The sequence below is a fragment of the Megascapheus bottae genome, chromosome 17 (genome assembly GCF_031878675.1).
Source record: "Megascapheus bottae isolate mThoBot1 chromosome 17, mThoBot2.hap1, whole genome shotgun sequence".
Taxonomy (NCBI): Eukaryota; Metazoa; Chordata; class Mammalia; order Rodentia; family Geomyidae; genus Megascapheus; species Megascapheus bottae.
In genome coordinates, this window is record NC_143525.1 from 30614420 (window position 1) to 30636711 (window position 22292).

Here is a 22292-nt window from a genome sequence, read left to right on the forward strand (position 1 = left end):
TTATTTGCCATAGTTCCACTTCTAGTTTTCTGGTGGTTAATAGGCAATAAGAGTCTCACCGACTCCTGCTCTAGTTGTCTTTGAACCTTGATCCTCAGCTTTCAGCCTTCTGAGTATCTAGGATTACAGGTGTGAGCTTGATACAAGTTTGTTGTTTATTCATGGCTGTGCTTGGCACGGGTGGTATATTCTTTGCCAGGGATAGAACAAAACCAGAAACAACAACAAAAGGACAATACAGTATACTTGTTAATACTAACCATTTTAATTTAAATTAAAGCATTTCTGGAAGACAAACACAATGGATAGAAAATATAAAAACTTTTACTGTACAAATTTTACATCACATTCAAAAAGCAAATGTGTGCCTGGTGGTCACAGAAGACGCTAGGAACGCACCTGATGACATTCTGGCCGATGCTACGGCAGTGTGGGCTCCCCCACCCCATCACCACAGAGCAACACCAACTTGAAGGGCTTGCCACTCCCCATAGGACCATGAGGAGAAATGCCACGGGGCAGCCAATAGTGAACTGGGGCCATGGAGAAGCCCACTCTGCCCTACACTGTTCACAAGAACCCAGCGAGGATTCAAGACAGCAACCAGAGAAACCTGGGGGGGGGGCTGCAGCTCTGGTGGTGAAAGGTCTTGGAGATGAGGCTGGAAGGACCAAAGCTTGGGCTCTATGCCCACCCTGGGGGGACTACTGTCTTCCCCACTCCATGGCCCCCAGCCTTCTCCACCCCCTTCACGGTGGGCCCTGGGGACTGAATTCACAGTATCTGTTGTCCTTTGTGTGTTTCCGAGCTGGGAAGGGAAGCACACAGAAGACCAAGCACACCTTCCTCACTTCAATTCACAGTTGCTTAAATAAAAAAGGGAAAAGGGACCATTGTGGGGAATTTCCTTAAATGATAGGCAGATCAGACAGTGGTGGCTGGGACAGCTAGAGATATAGCCCAGGCCTGGAAGGAGGAGGAGGGATCCCTAGCACTTCAGTTCTGAACTGGGGGCAAGTGGCCCCTGGGTTTCAGGCAGATACTAGGCCCTTAGAAAGGCAGGCAGCTCCAGGTGGAACTGTGGTCACTCCTACCTATCTCTGGATCCCAACCCGTGCCCAAGACCACTTATACGCTGGAGGCTCAGCAGGAGCTGGCCGCAACTGCCCCTAGACAAAGTCAGACCTGGCTCCCTTCTTGGGGGCTCTCTGTGACCCCGCTGTGGCCTAGGATCAGGGGAAGGGAAGGAATTGAGTTCACTTGACTTGCTTGGTTGCTACCTAGCCCCAGGGGCCAAGTTCACAACAAAAAGGCTGACTGCACAAGGACCTTAAGCTAGGTCAGCCGTGTGGCAGTCACACACTGGTTTAGGGGTAGGAGGTCACAGCAAGGGCTATTTGGGAGCCAAACGGATGAGATGGAACAATGGGCCACGGTTATACTGCCTCCCTCTTCCTTCCACGCCTACCAGGGTGAGGATACCATTGTCCCTGGGCACAGGCAGTACTGTGTAAGCTGTGTGTGTGTGTGTGTGTGTGTGTGTACTTGTAGAGGCAATGCCACGGTTCTTAGTGGAGGGCCGAGTTTAGTAACATCTGAACTCTAGCTGGTGGAGACAGCTTTGAAGATTGGGGCTTTGTTAGGTGAGCTGAACTGAAAGAGGCCAGAGCTAATGGTCCTGCCTCCCTGCCTCCCCGTCCCCCATATCTGGGCCCCAAACCTGTGGGCACGACTGCAATCACATCTCCTCTTCCATTCCCAATGAACCTCATCTTTCCCTGAGGCTCTCTGCCTCTATTCTTCAGGCAGCAGCTTCTAGCGGGGGCAGTTGCGGTGACACCCAGATGGCTTTCAAGTCCAGCACCCTGCTGCTTTGCACGGACACATGCAGAAGGACGGAGGCTGCGCAGAGCAGCAGCTTGCTAGGAGGACGTTGGGGAAGAGTCTCACAGAGGGAGAGCCCTGGCCCAGGGCAGGTACAGCCAAAGCAAGGCCAGGTCAAATCTCAGGTCCCCGGCTCTTCTTCCTTCTGGCCCTTCTGTGCTGCCGAGTCGCTGCCGAGTCCTTCCGAGGGGATTACTCCGTCCACCACCCCGCTCTGCCAGTGCACGTCAGCACACACTGTTTATTATTACCTATTGTAGATCGTTGAGTTTGCTCAGCAGAAACAATCATGTAAACATTTGCTGTCGGTCGGGACAGGTCTGGTGGGTATGGGGTCATCATTAATGGCAGGCGGGGCTCTGTCTCGGCCCCGTCTTGGAAATGAACAGCCTGAATGGAGTCTCCTGTCCTGGTTTGCAGTGCTGGGCAGATGGAGTGGCTTTAGTATTTTTTACTTTTTGTCATGGTGGTGGCTTGTGTGTTTTAGAAACACCGTTAGGAAAAGAAAGGAGTGGGAAGCACCAGGGGCCCAGTGGCTACATCTTTGCATTGCTGGACTCCAGGGCGCCCAGGCCGAACCTTTCAAAGCGGGGGACCCCTTTACTGCTGTTCATGCTGTGGAGAGGAACAGAAACATGGGTTATGGCTCTGCTGTTCTTGACCAGAGTTAGGGTGGCACAGACTAAGGAATGGCCTAGTTCCAGAAGCTCAGCGGGGGTCCGGCCCATCAGGTGGAATCAGGACCATCTGATTGGCAGCCTTGGCAGACCTGCTGGTCACCCCGAGTCCTGGGCCTCAGCCACACTCCCCTCCTGGGACTGCCCTGGTTCCAGGTGAGACTGGGAGTGACACCTGAGCCCCAGCGCCTCAACTGCTCCTTCTAGAAATGATGATGCTCACATAGGAGCTCCACTGGGACTGAGATTGAGCCCAATGGCAGAGATCAATCAGCTGTGTGGAGCCCTGGGCAGATGTAAAGGGAGCAACTTGGGGGCTGTCTGGAGCCAGGTGCTGCTCTACTTCAGGACAGTTTTTCTGAACATGCTCTTGAGGACATGGCACTTTTGAGCTAGCATTTTTCTTTTTTTCTTTTTATTGCCGGTCTAGGGGCTTGAACTCAGGGCATGGGCACTATCCCTGAGCTTCTTTTGCTCAAGTCTAGGACTCTACCACTTGGGCTACAGTATCAATTCTGGCTTGTTCTGAATACTTTACTGGAGATAAGATTCTCATGGTTTTTCCTGCCCAGGCCAGCTTTGAACTGAGATCCTCAGATCTCAGCCTCCTGAATGAGTAGCTAGGATTGCAGGCGTGAGCCACCAGCACCTGGCTGAGCTGTTTTTCACAGCAATGGGACATTTTGTGTTTACTGTTCTAGGTCTTCAGAGGAGACAGCGTCAAAACCCTAGAGAGGACAGCTCTGGAACCATTCCACTCCCCGAGGGATAAGATTCTGGAGTTAAGATGCCACCCCTTTCTCTCCCAACCATATTCAGTGGAGGCTCAAAGAGGTTAGTAGGGTGACAGAGCCACCAAACAAAAGCAAAAGCCTTCCCAGAAGGATAAGAGGGAAAACACCATCTGGGAAGGTGGCTGCAGGCTGCTCCACCTCACAGGGTTCCGGTTAATATGATCCTCTACCGGCAGAGATGCAGGCACACGTGGAGAGGGAGGGGTCGTTTACAAACAGAGCACAAGAAGACCGAAGAGAGAAGATTGGAGCAGCAGAGATGGCATCCCCTGGGTTAGTGCCTGCTTGGCATTTTGTGTGTTAGCAGAAGTCGTAGAGCCGTTGTTGATTAGGAGGAAGACAGCCCCCGGTGCATGCAAGGCAACCAGGCCTACAACCTAGAGAGGACAGAGAAGAGGGGAGGACAGGTTAGAACCGGAGACCACAGGGAGCTGGGCCTAGAGGCCTGGTCACAGTAACCAGCCAGGGGTTCCTCTTTCCAGCAAAGAAAGGGATATCGCCACTTCCACCCGCTAGGTAAACAGCAGGGCATGCCTGGAAAGGGGCTGGACACGAGGAACCTTTAAAGTTTCCACAAGGCATAGCCATGGGCCACTTCTAGAGGTCTCCATGCCTCCTACGGCCCCTCAGCCTAGACTCCCAAAATGGACTTGTCAGAGTTCACTGCTTCTGCTCCCTCAATTTTCTTCTTTTGGAACAATGATCCAAGTTCTCTCCCATGCTGGGACTAGCCATGTGTCCACTCGTGGACACACGGAGACCCTATCCCACGCTGTGGTCTCTTGTCATCCACTGTGAGGAACACAGCCTTGTGGTGACAGGTTTGGCTACAGGACCTTACGTCGGATTAGGGGAAGGAAAGCATGGTTATCAGAAGCTGGGTTGCTGACACAGCAGGAAGCAGGTTTGCAACGGGACAGCCACACACAGGCAGGGCATGAAGAAAATGACAGAAACACACTATTCCTCCAGAACTGGACAGGAGTTCTTTAAGTCAGGGTGACCGTAACGTCCTTTCCCGTAGTAGCGGCTCCTCCAGCGACTAAGAGTGCCCGTGACCATTTTGCCAGGAGTGCGAGTTCGGGTCCAGCCCATCAACCCAGCAGGTGAGGCAGCAGGTGCCCAAAAGGCAGGTGGAGGAGTCAGGGTAGTAGGACAGGGAGAGATGACAGGACAGGACAGAGTATTGCCACCCCCCCCCAAAAAAAAGATAAAAAACAAACAAGGCCAATGGGAAAGAAAAGAGAAAATGAGAATTAGAACCCAAGTGTGCAGAAGTGAAATGAACAGGAAGTTTGGCCCCAGACCGATTCAGGTGAACTAATTCTTTGCTTAAAGAACCAGAACTGGGAACTTTAGGCCCATAACAGCTCCATTTATGACTCAATTTTCATCTGGGCCTAGACACTGTGGCTGTTTGTTTTTCAGGGAGTAAGTCATTCTCCAATGCCGGCATGTACCTGGTACAGCCCTCCCCCTATGGATAGATAACGAATCTGGGGCTGAGGCTGTACAGAGCGGTCCAGGGTCTGCAAGAACAGATTGGAGTTGGCCTGGATACTCCACTTCCATTCCCAACATTTCTGGAGAATCCCACACTCCATGCCTGTAGGGATGTCTCTTGCTCACCCAGCTCTGGTGACTAGCAGCTCCTAGAGACCTTTTCTCTAGTCCCCAATGTGGACAGAGAGGCCCCACAAGAACCCTACAGGGCCCAGGGTCCTTATCACTTGCTGGTTCATTCATGTATTTATTGGCCAAGTACTCTCTTTTGGCACTGTGTTGCATGCTGGGCTATGAGACAGAGTCTCACTATGTGGAAACATCACTGCGGTGAGTCTGCTCGTATTGATCCCAACTAAAAAGTAAAGTCCTGGGGCTGGGAGTTTGGCCTAGTGGTAGAATGCTTGCCTAGCATGCACGAAGACCTGGGTTCCATTCCTCAGTAGCACATGCATAGAAAAAAGCTGGAGGTGGTGCTGAGGCTCAAGTGGTAGAGCTCTAACCTTGAGAAAGTCCAAGGACAGGGCTCAGGCCCTGAGCTCAAGCCCAGGACTGGCAAAAAAATAAAAATAAAAAAGTAAAGTCCTTCTAGTGGGAGCCTGGCACGGCCATCACCTGGGTATCCTCAGGCACACAGCGGGCACACATGGCGAAACAGCTGAGGGCTGCTCAACCTGTACTAGACTCTGACAAATACTGAACGTTATACTGCATCCTGAGACAGAGCATCCACTAACCCACATGCCTGTCCCTCTGGTTGTAGGTTCTCCTAATATCTCGACTGGGGGTCTCCTGCTGAGAAAGGACTTGACAAAGCATGCAAGCCAATGTTTACAACCTAAAAGAGAATCTGGCCATTTTTTTTCTTTTTCTTTTCTGACAGTCTCTACCACTTGACCCACTTGAACTATGCCACCGGTATAGCATTTTGCTGGTTAACTGGAGATGATTCTCCAGAACTTTTCTTCCTGGACTGGTTTTGAACTGTAATCATCCAGATCTTAGCTTCTTGAGTAGCTCATATGAGCATGAGCCACTGACATCTGAATTTTTTTTTTTCTTCCCTTGAGTCCAGAGTATTGGAGAGGTGGCAAGAGAAACAACGGAGAAAAACAACATAGAGAGGGGAAACAGCCCTGTTGCTTGGTGCAAAAGGTCCTGTAATTAGAAGAGGGGAAGGACTGTGGCACCCAGGCACCATACATTGAGATGTGGTCTCGTACCGGTGGCTAGCTCTTTGTGCTCAATGGCTGTCTGTCTGAGTCAGCTCCATTTTTAGTGATACTGATACAGCTTGCTGTGTGGGTTCTTAGAATCTAGATGATTTTGGACTCTAACTAGCTCTGGCCCAGCCTGAGCCCAGAATCTTTACTGGTCTGATAGAAGTGATAGGTAGATATTCACAGAGCAAACTGGAGGTACACGCCTGTCATGGGGAGTTCCCTCCACCCCTCGCTCTGGCATTCCTGTGTGCTCCTCAAATCAGTCTGGCATGGACATAACTAACAAGACCCCAGGGTCTAGATGGCATGTCTGGGTCACTGACGGGTACTTACTCAGCTGACTTCCAAAAGTGCCCGGGGTGGGAGAGTCGCCTGTTTAGCTTGGGCAGCTTCTCCAGCATGTCCATCAGCAGGCTGAAGCTGGGTCTCTCCTGCACGTCAAAAGCCCAGCAGGCGGACAGGATCTCCTGAAAATGGAGCTGCTATCAGTGCTTTGTGTATGTTGGGGCACTCACAAAAGATCCCTTCCCTGTCCTCCGGTGCCCTAGCTGGTGTCCCCCTGCAGACACAAAATAACTATTCTTAAGAACTCCTAGACATCCGTGGATGAACCGCATGGAATTGATCTGCTCTTCTCCCTAGACCTTCCTCCCAAATAAGAGCAACCAACCTGAATAGGAAAGAGATCAGAAAAAAGGATGGATGGTTTTTGGAAGGCATAGAGTTTACTGGTGAAATGCTAGGTGCTCAGAAGATGTGGGGTTGGGGCTACCACAGAATGGAGGAGCCTCAGTATCGTCAGAAGTAGAGGCTGAAGGGAGGGCTAGATATTGAGGCAGCAGCTGAGAACAGCTGTCCCGATCACTCCCCAAGTAGAGCCCCTCTCCTGGTGGCATTCCACTGTCTGTCCTCAGGACCCATGTGTGTATACAGTGCCCTCTGGGGTCCTGCCACTCAGGTGAACTGCCTGTGTGCGAACCAGGCCTGCACACAGGACTAGTTGAAAGTACCAGTCTACTGAGAGGAGTACCAGAGGCTTTTGTTGTTAAGTACAACTGGATGGCATGTGCTTGCCTGATGTAACAGGCAAACCAAAGGTGAGCAGATCAAAGCCTTGTCTCTGGAAAACATGGGTGTGTGCAGCAAGTACTTTATCAAAAAACAAGACCAAGGTACAATAAAAAAATAATCCCCAGCTGGGCACCAGTGGCTCATGCCTGTAACCCTAGCTATTCAGGAAACTGAGAGCGGAGGATCATAGTTCAAAGCCAGCTGGGGCAGGAAAGACTGTGAGACTCTTACTTTCAATAAACTACTCAGAAAAAGCCAGAAGTGATACTGTGGTTCAAGTGGTAGAATGCTAATCTCGAGCACAAAGAAGTTCAGGGACAGTGCCCATGCCCAGAGTTGAAGCCCAAGGAAGAAATCAAGCTGGGTGCTGGTGACTCACACACCTGTAACTCAAGTAACTGAATTCAAGTCCCAGTAACAGCGCACACACACACACACACACACACACACACACACACACACACACACACACACACACACACACACACGAAGTGCTTGACACTGCAAATGTAATTTGCAACCCAAAACATATCCACAAGAGAAAACAACTATAAACTTTTATATAAATAATACTTAAGACTTTACTCTCTTTTATCCTAGAAGTCAATTTAAATAATTATCTTAAAACAAAGACTACAAGAAAATTCAGAGAGGAGCTGACCATGAGGTGACAGTGGAGAGTTTTTCTTTTCTTTTTCATGCTTTCCTGTGTTTCTTCAATTCCAGTAACTATGTTTGTTTGTTTGCAAGTACTGGAGTCTAGGGTTTGAACTCAGAGCCTTGCACTCACTTGGCTTGCTTGGCTGGTGCTTTTGGTGATTATTTTGGAGATGGAGTCTTATAGACTTTTCTAAAGGGCTGGCTCTGAATCATGATCCTCCACATCTCAGTCTCCTGATGATTACAGGCATGGGGCACCAGCACCCAGCTGCCAGCTGTGTGTGTGTGTGTGTGTGTGTGTGTGTGTGTGTGTGAGAGAGAGAGAGAGAGAGAGAGAGAGAGAGAGAGAGAGAGAGAGAGAGAGAGAGAAAGAAACAGTCTTGGAACTTAAACTCAGGGCCTGGGCTCTGTCCCTAAGCCTCTGTATGTTTAATACAAATGCTCTACCACTTGAGCCACAATGCCATTTCTGGCTTTTTCTGTTTATGAACCCAGGGCTTCATGCATGCTAGGTACCACTAAGCCATACTCCCAGTCCAGCAGTATGTTTTTTTTTTTACATCTCTAACTTGACACCGGTAAGTAGTAGAGGCTCTTGGGAGCCCTCTCCCAGACAGTTGGGTCACAGGCTCCAGCCACTGTCCAATACCTCTTCCCTTCCCCAGAGTAGGTGGCTACTCACACTGACTTCCTTCCCCAGGCTGACAGAGGCCAGGACACGTTTCACTCCTTCTCCACTCCCGATCTGCCAGATTAAGGCCTCTGCAGGTTGGTGTTTAAAGGGCCAGTCCCTTGCTTGTAGCTCATACCAAACAGTCCTGTGGAGATGCAGCTAGTTATGGTCCAAGGCCTGTAACCACCTTGAAGGAGGCACTACTGCTCTCCTCATGTTACAGCTGGGAGCCAGAGGGTTAGGACATGGTCACTCAGCCAACAAGTAGCAGAGCCACAGCTCAGAAACAAGTTTGTTTCCCATTCCAAAGGTGGGGTTCCCTGCCCCAGTGATAGCCAGGAACCTCGTTGGGCCACACTTTGATCTCTGAGCACCAGGGGCCTGCTCACCCAAATGCATAGACATCAGCAGCTTTGGAAAACGGCAGCTGGTCCTCGTCTTTTCCGGGGGTCATCTCCCGCACAATCTCAGGGGCCAAGTAGCACAGCCAGTCATGGGACAGCTTTAGTTGATTCTCTCGCCTAGAGGCCAGGACCAGAACAGGACTTCAGCAGGCAACAGAGTATTCCAGATACATGTCCATCCCTGTGCCAGCAAAACTATCCCCATATAGTGTAGACCAAGTGCCCAAGTGCATCATGCAGACCTGATGGGCACTCCCGCTTCTGGGAACCATCTCATAGAACAGCAGGGAGCTCAGCTAGGAAAGAAGCCTGAGGACAGTGTGCAGGGAGTTGTTCCTGCCCTGACTGCCACTCTTCCAGGCCTTCCTCACCTCCCAAATCCCTTCAACATCAGATGAAATTCAACTTAACATTCTTTCTCACTGAGGGGGCGTGACCCTAGGCCTCCATCTAAATGGACAGAACAGCCAGGCTAATCTAGGACACAGATCCCGTGGGGGTCAGTGTGAGAATCAAGTGCCACAAGAGACCTGAACCATTCCCAGGCTGGATTCTAGACCAGAACCCCTAGGATGGAATCCATCAGTCTTTCTCTACAGGGTAGGGTGGACCGCTCCTCATGGCAAGCTACAGAGCCCAGAGCCTGGGCCCAGCACCCCCACTCCTCCTGTCCCATCCACATATCCAAGACCAACTTACCGCTCCTCTCGGAATACACCCGAGATCCCAAACAGCCCGAAGTCTGTGATGACCACCTTGCCATTGTCGTAGAAGACATTCTTGGACTTAAGATCTTTGTGCACGATGCCCTTGGCGTGAAGATAGCCCATGCCCTGGGAGATGGGAGTCTTGCATCAGGGCAAGGTAACCATGAGTGGTGCCGATTTCAGTTTCTTTCCTGGGTAGGCACCAGGCCCATCGCATTCTCACAATCTCATACAACATGCACACGCCACAAAATGGATAGTGGAAGAAAGAGAGAAGATGAAGGAAGGGCAGTGGGGAGGAAAGAAAGGAGGGAGGGAAGAGGCAACAGTGGAAAAAATGTGGGCAGCCAGTAGGAGATGGCTTTTTCTTTTAATACAAGCAAGTAAAAAGAAGAAAAGAAAGAAGAGAGAAACACCTACTCACCAGGTTCGCATGCGTGTGTGTGTGGGGGGAGGGGGGGTGTCCTAGGTCTTCAACTTAGAGCCTGAGCACGGTCCTGAACTTTTTTGCTCAAGCCTAATGCTCTACCACTTGAACCACAGAACCATTTTCCAGTCCTAGGTTTTCTTTGGGTCTGTTTGGTGTTTTAAAGCAACGAATGAACTTTTGTTTCACTCTTCTTTAATTGCCTTTTTAAATGATTACAGAGAATCCGCCTGAATTGCTGCACCCAAGAACCCATCTTCAAGTCACTTGGCTTTGCTTGAAGGTGGCAAGTGTGGTCTTTTGTGCCTCAGAAATCAACGTCTTCCTTTTTCCCATCACGGCTCCCAACAATCCCTCACAGGTCAGCACCAAATGCTTCCATGGCAACTGCATCCTGTCTCAGCTCTGATCTAGCCAGGCAGGTTCTAACCCTATCTCCATTTCCCAGAGAGGCTACAACCACCTGCCCAAGGTCACACAGTGGGTGTGACCAGGCATCATACTGTTTTGAGAACTCCCTGAGCTCTAATTCAGTTTTATCCGTGCTGATCCAGTGGACGGCTCTGGGTCTAAGTGGACAGGACAGACTCAGAGGGAAGGAGACAGGGTCCCACTCTGAGGAACTCAGCTAGGAGAGACAGAACAGCCACAAAGCCAAGATGACAGGGGAGGATGTGGTGGGAGGAGGCAAGGACTGTGGGGTGAGCAGGAAGGAAACCGCCCTCCAGCTGGATGTGCTCTTACCTTGATGATCTCCTGAGCAATCTGCCTTGTTTTATTTATGTCCAGAGATGTCTTGGGGTCCCTTACAAAGGAGTGTAATGTCCGCCCCTTGCAGAAGCTGTGGAGAGTGGTGGGGTACAGTCAAGAGCTCTGCGGCAGGTGCAACCTGACTACTCCTGTGGAGCCAATAAGGAAGTTGTGCCTGCCTTGTTCGTGTGTGCTGGTCTTGGGCTTGAACTTAGGGCCTAAGCACTATCCTTAAGCATTTGCACTCAAGGAGAGTGCTTTACCACTTTAAGCTACAGCTCTAATTTTTTTTTGGGGGGGTGGGGTGGATAATTGGAGATAAGAGTCTCATGGGGCCGGGAGTTTGGCCTAGTGGTAGAGTGCTTGCCTAGCTTGCACGAAGACCTGGGTTCGATTCCTTGGTACCACATACATAGAAAAAAAAAAAAAAAGCTGGAAGTGGTGCTGAGGCTCAAGTGGTAGAGCTCTAGCCTTGAGAAAGTCCAAGGACAGTGCTCAGGCCCTGAGCTCAAGCCCAGGACTGGCAAAAAAAAAAAAAAGAGTGTTATGGACTTTCTGGTCTAGGCTGGCTACTATGATACTTAAATCCCAGCCTCCTTAGTAGCTAGGATTATAGTCGTGAGCCACTGGTGCTTGGCTATGCTTGCCTGTTTTTGAGGACCCTTCAAATGAGCCAAAGAATGTATGTATGTATGTATGTATGTATGTATGTATGTATGTATATAATATATGTATATATTAGGGGAGGGAGAATTGGGGTTTGAACCAAGTCCTTACAAAAGCTAGGCAAGCACTCTATCATTTGAGCTACATCTCTAGTTCTTGCTTTAGTTATTTTTCAGATGGGGTCTTAAAGATCTTTTCTGAGAGAAGGGAATGCTGACCTAGGCTACAATCCTCCTGTCTATACCTCCCTCACAGGGAGCCATACCACCACGACTGGCTTGCTGACTGAGATGATATCTCATTAAATTTTACATGAGCTGGCTTCCAAACCAGATCCTTCTGATCTCCACATTCCAAGTCCATGAGATTATAGGCAGTACCACCAGCTTGGCTAGAATATGTTCTTTAACCAAGCCCTAGACTCATTCAAGATGGGGCGTGGCATAAAGGTTAGATACACACACAGATATACACACTTGTCCCCTAGGCTCAGGACCTGCTTGTCCTATTCAAGGAGTAATTCAGAGTCCTCTCCAGTGAGGAGGAAAAAGGCAACCGGGTGGCTGTCAGAGTGCAAGAGTGATAATTAGAAAAGGAGCTTGTGGCAGGGTGTGGTGGCTCACACCTGTAATCTTAATTACTCAGCAGGCTGATCAAGGTTCAAAGCCAGCCCAGCACTAAAGCCCGTGAGACTCTTATCTCCAACTAACCACCAGAAAATCAGAAGTGGTGCTGTGGCTCAAGGGGTAGGGTGCTAGTCTTGAGCTGAAGAGCTCAGGGACAACGCCTAGGCCCAGAGTTCAAGCCCCACGACCCCCCCCCCCCCGCAAAAAAAGAGAGGGGAGGAGCTTGTGCTCTGGGGTGTTCGCTAGCATCACATCCTGAAGCCCAGGATAGGGAAGGACCCACACAGAGTGCGCTGTTCAGCCTCTCTTCCAGGAGAAACTGTCAGTAGCTTAGAGAAGGAGGACCTCTTAAATTTTCTGTCATAGGTTTTGAGCTCAGGGTGCTATCTCTGAGCCATTGTGTTCAAGGATAGCATGCTACCGCTTTGAGCCACAGCTCTACTTCTGATTTTCTGGTGGTGAACTGGAGATAAGTCTCACAGATTTTCCTACCTGGGCTGGCTTCAAGCCACAATCCTCCAATCTCAGCCTCCTGACTAGCTAGGATTACAGGTGTGAGCGACTAGGTCCTGCCTTTTTCATTTTTTAAAACTATTATTATAAAGGAGATGTATAGGGGCTGGGAGGGCGGCCTAGTGATAGAGAGCTTGCCTAGCATGCATGAAGCCCTGGGTTCGATTCCTTAACAACATATAAACAGAAAAAAAGAAGTGGTGCTGTGGCTCAAATGGTAGGGGGTTAGCCTTGAGCTTCAAAAGAAGCTCAGGGACAGTGCCCAGAAACAGAGTCCAAGCTCCAGGACTCGCCAAGGGGGGGCAGGTGGGGAGAGAAAAAAAAGGTATTGTACAAAAGGGTTACAGTTACATAAGTCAGGTAAGGAGCACATTTCTTTTTGGACAATGTCACTCAGGAAGGAGGACTTTTTAGGAAAAGTCTCTAGAGTCTTGGAGTCTCAGAGAATGAGAACCAGGCAAGTTGAGGCTATTGGTTGTGACCTTCTTGCCTTAGCCTCTAAAGAGCTGGGATTATAGGCATGTAATACTATTATTGGCTTTGTTTTTCAATGTCAGTGAGGTTGTGAATGGGGAAAACTGTCTTCCATGCTTTTGTTTCCTTCTTTGTATCTTTCTCTAACATCCTTTACTTCCTTCCAGAGTGGCTATATAATTCCCAGGGTGGAGAAGGGCAAGTTGCCCCCCTTCCCCCCTGCCCACGTCCAGCCAGGGACGGGGTAGCTTACCTGGTGATGATGGCCAGTTGGGGTGGGTTCATGCAGGCTCCCATGAAGAGCACCACATTCTCGTGTCGTGTCTGCCGGTAGTTCATCACCTCCTTCTTGAACAGCTTCAGGTGATCCTGGTTGTGGCCGTCCATCTCTAACAGGCGAATGGCCACCTCACCGTGCCAGCGGCCCCGGTGCACTCGACCCCAGCGGCCCTGCCCAATGGGCTCACCCAGCTCCACCTGCTCAAAAGGGATGTCCCACTCCTGCAGGTACACGCTGGTCTGGCTGGCCTTGCGAGAGATGGGACCCCGCCAGGGTCGGCGGGAGCTGGGAAGGTCATCTAATTCATCATCCTCATCATCTTCTGCCTCGGACTTGCCAGTCTCTGGCTCCTCAGCCTGAAAGGAGAATAGGGAGATGGTTCTCGCCAGGTGAGGGAGGAAAGGATGCGGCCATTGGCTACCTGCAGCTCTGCACCGCCTTACTGTGGACAGTAGGCTGGTCGCCCAGCAACCCTGGATCTCATTGTCTCTGTTCATAAAATGTGGGACACTGCAGCCCTACATCTTACTAATACTGCAAGATCTAAGGTAAAGAGCAACACATTGCTTAAGAAGGAGCATTAACACCCCAGGTGTGGGAGAACTGAACTGCATCCATCCACAGGATGGATAGTTTCTGCCTCTTCCTTTTGCAAGAGCCCTGTTCTCCAATGCACTGCAGGAAGCCAGGCTCAGGTCTCAGCTTGGTTCAAGGATCAAGAGAGTGGTTTTTGACCCTGGTTCCAATCAGAATCACCTGGCCAGCTGTGACAACACAGAGACGTCCCACTCCATCCCAGGCTGACTGAACCAGTCTCCAGGCCAACACCCTGGTCCCCAGGCAGGGAGAATTCACTTCAGTTAGTCTCCGTGCTTCCCTGCTGTGCCCACCTGCCCACACCTGCTGCAGTAAGCACTTGGGAAGACTCAGGCTGACTGCCCACATCTGATGCCGAGCCATCCCAAGGGGGCAGGAGGCTGCTCGTGGGTGCACATAACTCACCTCCACTTCATGTGCTTCCAATACATCTGCTCTGGATGGTTCCTCAAGCCTAGGAGTAAAACAGGCTTTGTCAAGAGGACCCTGGGCTGGGCAGGGGACTCCCTCAGTAGGGTCTGAGGATGGGCAGTGACCACCAGGGCCCCTTTCAAATCTGACACTGCACTACGGGGTTCAGAGCACATGGTCTTGCCTTTGAGACTGGCTTTGTCCCATCTTCCCTGGGTGACCTTGTATTGTTGAACCTCTCTGGGCCAGAAGCCCACTAAGCATGGCACCTTTGGTAATCCTGTGAGACCTGCAGCACGAAAGCTCAGCCCAGACTGATTCAGAGAACAGACTCCTGAAACAAAGCTCTTTTAAATTTTTTTATTTTGTTATTATTATGGTGTGTGGTGGTACTGGGGCTTGCTTGAACTCAGAGCCTTTAACTTTTTTTGCTCAAGGGTAGCATTCTACCACTTGGGCTACAGCTCTACTTTTGGCTTCTTGCTAGTTAATTGGAGGTAAGAGTCTCACAACTTCCCTGTCTAGTCTGGCTTTGAACTATGATCCTCAGATTTGAGCCATCTGTGTAGCCAGGATTACAGGTATCAGCCACCAGTGCTGCCTGTGTCCACTTTACTGGATCATAATCCTGCTCCACAAGTGTTAGAAGGGTAATAATACTCTGGATGAGTTAATGAGTGAGCATGCATACACACCACACACACACACACACACACACACACACACACACACACCTTGACTGGCCTTGTCAGTAGCTAGGATTAACAGCATGAGCTATGCCAGGTGTAGGGTGACACTCAGAGCCTAAAGGCCAGAGATTTAGGTGTAGGATTGGGATGTATGAAGGATTTAGAGAAAAGAAGGGAACTCAAATTCAGCACTGGGGTGCATACCGCGTTGTGTCAGCTGTGCTGGGGAGCGGGGCTGCTTGTGGAAAGGCCGAGATATCTGGAGGAAACAAATGACAAAAAATGAGGTGTAAGGTTGCTTTTCTGTACTCTTTCAAAAATGCCAGCCTGGAGCCAGCACACCAAAGAAGTCTCTCCCCCAAGTAGCTGCCACCACTCTCCTGGCCACTGCTACCTGGATCACCTTGCACTTGTCCCTCAGTTTTGCCTCCTCAGTTTTTTGTTTTTTGTTTTTTTTTTTTTGGCCAGGGCTTGAACTCAGGGCCTGAAAACTGTCCTTGGGTTTTTTCAAGGCTAGAGCTCTAACACTTGAGCCTCAGCACCACTTCTGGCTTTTTTCTATGTATGTGGTACTGAGAAATCGAACCCAGGTATTTGTGCAAGGTAGGCAGGCACTCTACCACTAGGCCAAACTTCCGGCCTGCCTCCTCAGTCTTGAGTGTGGTGACACAAACATGTCCTGAGCCTGGGCTGAGCTCCCACCCCTTGGTTACCACCATTGCTTTGTGGCCAAATAGCCCTTTTGGAGCAAGTAGCAAAAGTAAGCTGGGCCAGCCACCTCTGCAGGGACAGTCCTTCCCTGAAGACACAATTCCCATGCTCTCTAGTGACACCTGGAGACTGGTGCAGCTGCTGGGAATTTCCAGGCCGAGGATCTGACCCCTCAGCTTCCAGGATTGGGGGCTTGGTGGTATAGCTTCGGGAAAATGATAAATTCCTAGTCCACACATTAGAGGGCCCTAGGATGGGTGGCTGTGGAGGACCCATGCCAAGACCTAGAGTCACCCGAACTGATGGTCAACCAGTGACCCTTTTAGGAGCCGAAGTGCTACTAGGAGACTGGTGGCTCAGGGCTGGCCAGGATGGTCACAGGCTCTTCTCTCCTCTGCCTCAGTAAGAGAAAGACTGAAAGTGGCAGCAGCTCACGCAATCAGCAGCCCCTCTTCTGTCTCCCTACCCCACTCTGCCATCAGATCCCCCTCCACTTGGCTCTGTCTGATGGTCTGATGAAATAAGAAGTGAACATACACCTCTAGGTGCTGGCAAAGATCTGCGGAGAATCTGATACAAGCTGTGGGCCTTCCTATCTGAGCAAGGCACACATATGCCTGACGTCCTGTGAGGTTTCGGGGGACCCTAGGATTTAGATCTTCAGCTAAGGCCTCCCCACTCACCACGACATCATATTCACTGACTGCAGGGTAGACTGGCATTTCTACCCATGGTTGTTGCTTAGTTTTCATAGAAGGGACACAGGAGTGGGAGTCAGGGAGATGACATGGCATCCAGGAGGGAGGGAGGGTGGGAGGATAAAATGTCTCAGAAGTCTCATACTTGTCCTTAGAAGTTCAGAGGTCATCTGCAATCTTCTCCCACCGATGCTCATGTGTGTTTAATAAAGAACCCCTCCCCTGCTATAGCTCCAGAAAGGGCCATCTTTTCCCAACATAGGGGCAAGGCCTCTCTCCCCTGTGCAAGTGCTAGAGATAGTATCCCAGAAGCTCTTGGGAGTCATAGCAAAAGCAGATGTGATCCACAGAGGCAGCTCAGCTGTCCCATGTTCCTGGCCACTGAAGGCCTACATACATCTATAAATGCTCAATTTCCTGATGAAGCTGACACAGTCACTTCCAGAATTGGGAAATATAAAATCCAGAAATAACCATATACTGTGGCTTCAAGACAGTATAAGCCAGGAAGGAGAAACAATTAGCTATAATCTGTCTAACACACATATAGACCAGTCATGCTTGTTACTTTCTGCCAGAGGAAAAAAGCACTGATCTTATAAACTCCTTAGGGGGAAGAATATAGTTCGAACCAAAAGTTGGCACAAATTTTGGCCAAATACAAAGGCAGGGGGAAAACCTTTTTTTGGAAGGAAATATGAAGCTGTCTACTGAAAGTTTAAAAAAAAAACTTTCTATAATAAGGAGACAGTGGGGGCCGGAAGTTTGGCCTAGTGGTAGAGTGCTTGCCTAGCATGCATGAATACCCGGGTTCGAATCCTCGGTACCACATACATAGAAAAAAGCTGGAAGTGGTGCTGAAGCTCAAGTGGTAGAGCTCTAGCCTTGAGAAATCCCAAGGACAGTGCTCAGGCCCTGAGCCCAAGCCCAAGACTGGCAAAAAAAAAAAAGCGATAGTGCCACTGAACGCCAGCAGGGGGCACTGTGCAACAAGGATCATAAAGGCAAAGCCTATAGCCTGACAGACTGTACCAATTGTCCTTATGAAGGGAAGACACTGTGACAGATGCTCATGAGGTGTTAGCACAGAGCCCTCTCCACTCATTCTGCAAAGCAGGCTCTAGTCCTGTTTCTGTCACCTCCTGAAGTGTGACCTAGAGCAACTGGTCTACAGTCTCTCTATATAAGGCTAGACAGTTTTCCATGGTCCCTCCCAGCAAGACACTGCCCACTTTGGGCCCCACCTTCAGGCAGGCTCCTGCCCTGTTCCCTTGCCCAGCTAAGGTGGACTCAAGCACCCAGGTGGGCAATTAGTGGAATCATGCAGAAAACTCACCTGGAAATATAAACTGCTGTCTATGATGAATGAAGTAGGCAGCTTTAAACAGAAGAGGAGGTGAGTCACACACATAGAATGCAAATGTAGCCGGGAAGGAGGGAGAATGGTGGGTTTGGTTACTTAGGCGAGGGACCTGCTCCACTGGCCCACCCCAGGTGTGTGTGGAAGGGACAGAGCTAGGCAGAAAGAAGGAAGAGAGGTGCAGAAGATGGGTGCAGGCAGAAACCCCAGGAGTAGAAGGGCAGCTGAGAGATGGGGAGTTCTAAGCCCATCTCAATGGCCTCCTTGCTGTAGAGCCCTGGACAGTGCACAGCTCTGGGAAGGCTTCAGCCACTTCTGTTTTGAAAAATGTATATGAGCCAGAGAAGTAAGACAGGGAGAAAAACTGGTTCTGAAAAAGTTTACCACGATGCACTGTATGTAAAGAGAGTGATTCAACCATAATCCTAACTACTCACAAGGCTGAGAAGGATTATGGTTTGAAGGCAACCTGGGCTGAAAAGTCTGAGAATCTTATCTCCAATAAACCAGAAAAAAAGTTGGAAGTGGAGCTGTGGCTCAAGTGGCAGAGTGCCCGTGTTAAACAAAAAAGCTAAGGGATAATACCTAGTCTCTGGGCTCAACCCCCAGTATTGGCACATACAATAGGATGTACTGTATGTAATTATAAACTGATTTACTGAATTAAATCTCCTTTGTACAATTACATAAAGATAATAATTTAATAATAATAAATAAATAATAAAGAATAATTTAACAGTGTATATATAACAGCTTCCTCCCTTCTAGCTTATCTGAGCCCCAGAGTACCTCCATCTCACCTATTCATGTCTTGCACACACAAAGCTACCCTGTCTACCATCTGACAGAGTGGTTTTGAGATGTCTTCTCTAAGTTGCCTAGGCTGATCTCAAATTAGTGGGCACAAACAACTCCCAGCTCATCCTCTTGAGTAGCTAAGACTGCGGGCACTCACCACCATGTGCATCTGACGCTGAATGTTCTAACCCAGTTCCACCACTTGCAAGACTCTGGGCCCTTGTGAAGATGGTTAACCACTCCAGATGCCAAAATGAAAATGGCCATGAAATGTAGCCAATTTCCTAGTTTACTCTTGAAGGTCACGTGTGATGCCCTAGGGGGCTGGCCTGATGGCCTCCTAAGATCATGGAGAGAGAGCCCTGGCACCGAGGTCAGTGAGGGCCAACTCCCCTGGTGGATATCAGTAAAAAGGCCTTTTTCTCTGGCTGTTGTTTTTCAAACAAGTCTTCCTTTTAGAAAGGCTCAGACTGGGTGGTTTAGTAAAAAGGGTCAGTTTCCCAGAAGAATGATAGCACAAAATGGGAGGATGTTAATCAAATGGGGTCATCACTCAAGAGGAGGGAGAGCATGGGTGTGCTTAAGGCGTTAGTTCGTGTCAGGAGATCAACCACGTGCACATCAAGACCAGAGTAAGCAAAAGACAAACAGTCCTGCCAAGCCCGTCTGTCACCAGTCCAAAAGAAGCCCCTTGGGACTCGGAAGAGATGGGCCCAAAGACTGCCTGGCCTGCCATGTCCACAGCACAGGGAGAGCTTTCCCTCTGTCCAGTCTGGCTTGGAGCCAGTGGTGGGCACCCACCTGGATCCCACAGGTAGCAGAGGGCAGAGGACCTGTGGTTAGGCCCACAGCAAATGGAGGTCACAGCCATCACCTCCCTCCCCATCCAGTACCATAAAATTGAAGTAAAGCAAGGCTAAGATGGACAGCCAGGAGCTGTCAGGAGGCTAAGACATCAGCTTAGTCCTGGCCTGAGCCTGTGAGCTTGCCTCCATTCCCTGGAGAGGGTGAGCCAGGTGGGAGCTGAGGACAGGAGAGGCAGGGATCCTAGCTTTGGCCTGCAGACAGGGCAGCTTATGCCTGGTGGGGTGCTCTGGTTCAGGCATGCTCTGCCAGCACTGCCCTCACCTGTGCAGTGAGCACGCCACATTCTAGCTTCCTATACCCGCCTTGTTTAACAGACAGAAGTGAGATGTTTCCCGAGCAGACAGGGGAGGTAGCAGACCTGTATGTCCTCTCCCTAATCAGGAGCTCGGAATCCAGTGCTTGAGTGACTGAGCTCAGCAAAAGCCAACCCAGCACAAGAGAGCAGCATGAAGATTATGCCCAAAGGGTTCAGTCCTGGCTCTGTGTGCTTACAGTCTGGAGAACTCATGGAAAGTTACTTTCTCTCACTGAAACTCAGTGTCCCCATCTACAAAATGGGTACAAAGACAGCAACCTCCCACTATGCTGCATACATATCAGCTCTCAGTAGCAGTAGCATCTCACTCTGAATCTGCTTGGCCTGCTGGGAGTTGGAGGTCCGAGTGCATCCCTGAGAACCAGAAAAGCCCAGAGGTGGGGTACCTGGGAAGTTGAACCTGCTGTCCCGCTGGCCAGGTGAGGGGTTGGGGGGAGTGGTGGCACTGGACGGGTTCGATGAGTTCGGGAAGGGCGCTGGCGAGGAAGGTGTGGAGGATGTGGTGGAGGATGGGTTGCTGCTGGAGTCCAGGTGATTCATGGCTGGAGGATGCTCCTGTAGGACCAGAGATGTTGGAGTGGTGGGTAGGGCTGAGCCATGTACCCAGATGGAACCCTCCCAGGCCCTCGGATAAGGACAAGTCAGGGCCCTGCCCTCTAGCTGGTAATCCTCCAGGCATAACGTGTGAAAGAGGTGTACTTAGAGCTTCTCTCCTACAGAACATCTGTCTACTTTTTCTCAGATCATACTTTCCCCTCCCAGAGCAAGCCCTTCCTGAATCCCTGCTGGGACCATGCTCCCCCTCTCTGTCCTCCTACAGCTCCCACAGCTGTCAACCTGACATCTTGAGTAGCTTGCTAATGACTGGCTCTCCCATGCAGCACCTGCTTGCTTTGGAGCTGGACACTGGAGGGGCATTTCAATGAGCTAATAGATTCACCATCACACAAGTGTTTAACAGCATCTACTACACACCAGGTATTTTACTAGAAGCGTGGGGACAACGAGGAAGAAGATGTGTGGGGTCCTCATAAGCCTCGTCCCCAAAATACTGGGGACTGAGATCCCAGTCAGTCCACAGAAACAACACTGGAATGACCATGCTGGGCCTCCCAGTGGCACCTCAAGACGGAGATGCCCAAGGGCCAGGTAGATGTACAAGAGGACCAGGAGGCCCAGAGAGGTCAAGTAAAGCTCACTTGAGGACACAGAGGCAGGAAAGGGGACTGTTTAGGACTCACCCAGTGCTGGGGATCTGCTAGGATCATGTGGGTGGGGCACTGAGAAATGGAATTTACGTCTTGTAAAGTAGGCCAAGGGAGTTTGTAGGCCCATTCCCTCCCATGAAGAAACAGCAAGCAGGCACTGTCTGTAAGGACCAGGTTCTCTGGGATCCCCAGGCTCCACCTTCCCATGGGTACAGGGAAGTTCTAATAGTATGTGCAAGTTCAATATAAACACCAATGGAAGGGTCTAGCACATCACAAGCACCCAGGAGATGCTGGCTCAGAGGATGAGGAGAACCATAGTTGCCTATGTACAGTACAGGGCCCAGGCAAAATCCCAAAGCCACAGAGCCACAGATATCAGTGTGCAGCACAATGCCCTGCACCCCCGCCCGATCCCAGGAGAGGGGTTCTGCAGGAAGAGATTCCGGGGGGATACAGGCGGCTATTCCTGACAGAAGCACAGACCACAGGGGTACTGCTGGCTTACTTTCTTTGTCAGTGCCTTGGGGAGGGTTCCAAAGTGGGGTTCAGCCGCTCTATCCACTGGGTTGTTGATATCCGAGGGGACAGATTCCGTCCTCCGGAGCCTTGCTACTGTTTAGAGGGAGGAGGGGGCGTTAGCAAGAACAGATGAGATTAAGGGAGATGGACCCAGATCCCAGGAGGCAGAGGATAGGAGGGAGCACTCACATGGAAGAAAGGATATTCTACAGGCTGGTGCTTCCTTTGTACACTTGTTGTGACACTTCAATCTGGTAGAATTAAAAAAAAAAAAAAAAAAAAGCAACATCAGAGATTGGAGGGCCCCAGCAGAACCCCCAGCTCAGTGTGGTGTTTATGTGTGATGGCCTCCGTTTCCATCAACATCTAAACCAATGTTAGCTCTGAAGTACATGACAGTCCACCTTCACAGCAGTCACCACTGTCCATGCAGCTTGCCTAGTTTTGCTGAAGTTCAAGTCCTGCTGGCACAGCAGGCTGCACTAGACCTGCCATCACTCACTACTCTTACCCATCCATCCTGCTTTCTTTTATTTATTTATTTATTTATTTATTTTTCTTTGTGAAAGATTTTATTAACACTGATTTTTTCATCATATTTCAAATATCATGTTTAACAAACAAATATTGAAGAAGGGAAACTCTATATGCAATCATTGGCACATAGATTTTGAAACATTTAAAATTAAATTGAGGGTTTGTATGTCATAGGTACATATCAAACTATATAATGTAACATTATATCTATAGAGTTTACAGCCCATCATAGATTTTTTTAATTTT

General features: G+C 49.9%; 1 protein-coding gene across 5 annotated transcripts in view; it reads right to left on the reverse strand.

Moving 5' to 3' along the window:
• Positions 1–228: 228 nt before the first annotated feature.
• Ksr1 (kinase suppressor of ras 1) overlaps positions 229–22292 on the reverse strand; it is a 130763-nt gene continuing 108699 nt past the window's right edge. The window contains exons 8-21 of one of the 5 annotated variants that reach the window (XM_090350634.1): positions 21699–21760; positions 21496–21602; positions 20166–20334; positions 17775–17816; positions 15234–15288; positions 14335–14383; positions 13306–13688; positions 10768–10864; positions 9589–9722; positions 8875–9006; positions 8495–8630; positions 6415–6548; positions 4317–4397; positions 229–2499 (exon numbers count right to left, since the gene is read on the reverse strand). In XM_090350634.1, the coding sequence (XP_090206760.1) occupies positions 2421–2499; positions 4317–4397; positions 6415–6548; positions 8495–8630; positions 8875–9006; positions 9589–9722; positions 10768–10864; positions 13306–13688; positions 14335–14383; positions 15234–15288; positions 17775–17816; positions 20166–20334; positions 21496–21602; positions 21699–21760 (1660 nt within the window). In that variant the 3' untranslated portion in view covers positions 229–2420. The remainder of the gene's footprint in view (positions 2500–4316; positions 4398–6414; positions 6549–8494; positions 8631–8874; positions 9007–9588; positions 9723–10767; positions 10865–13305; positions 13689–14334; positions 14384–15233; positions 15289–17774; positions 17817–20165; positions 20335–21495; positions 21603–21698; positions 21761–22292) is intronic. The other 4 variants (XM_090350633.1, XM_090350631.1, XM_090350635.1 and 1 more) reach the window with 4 other exon arrangements.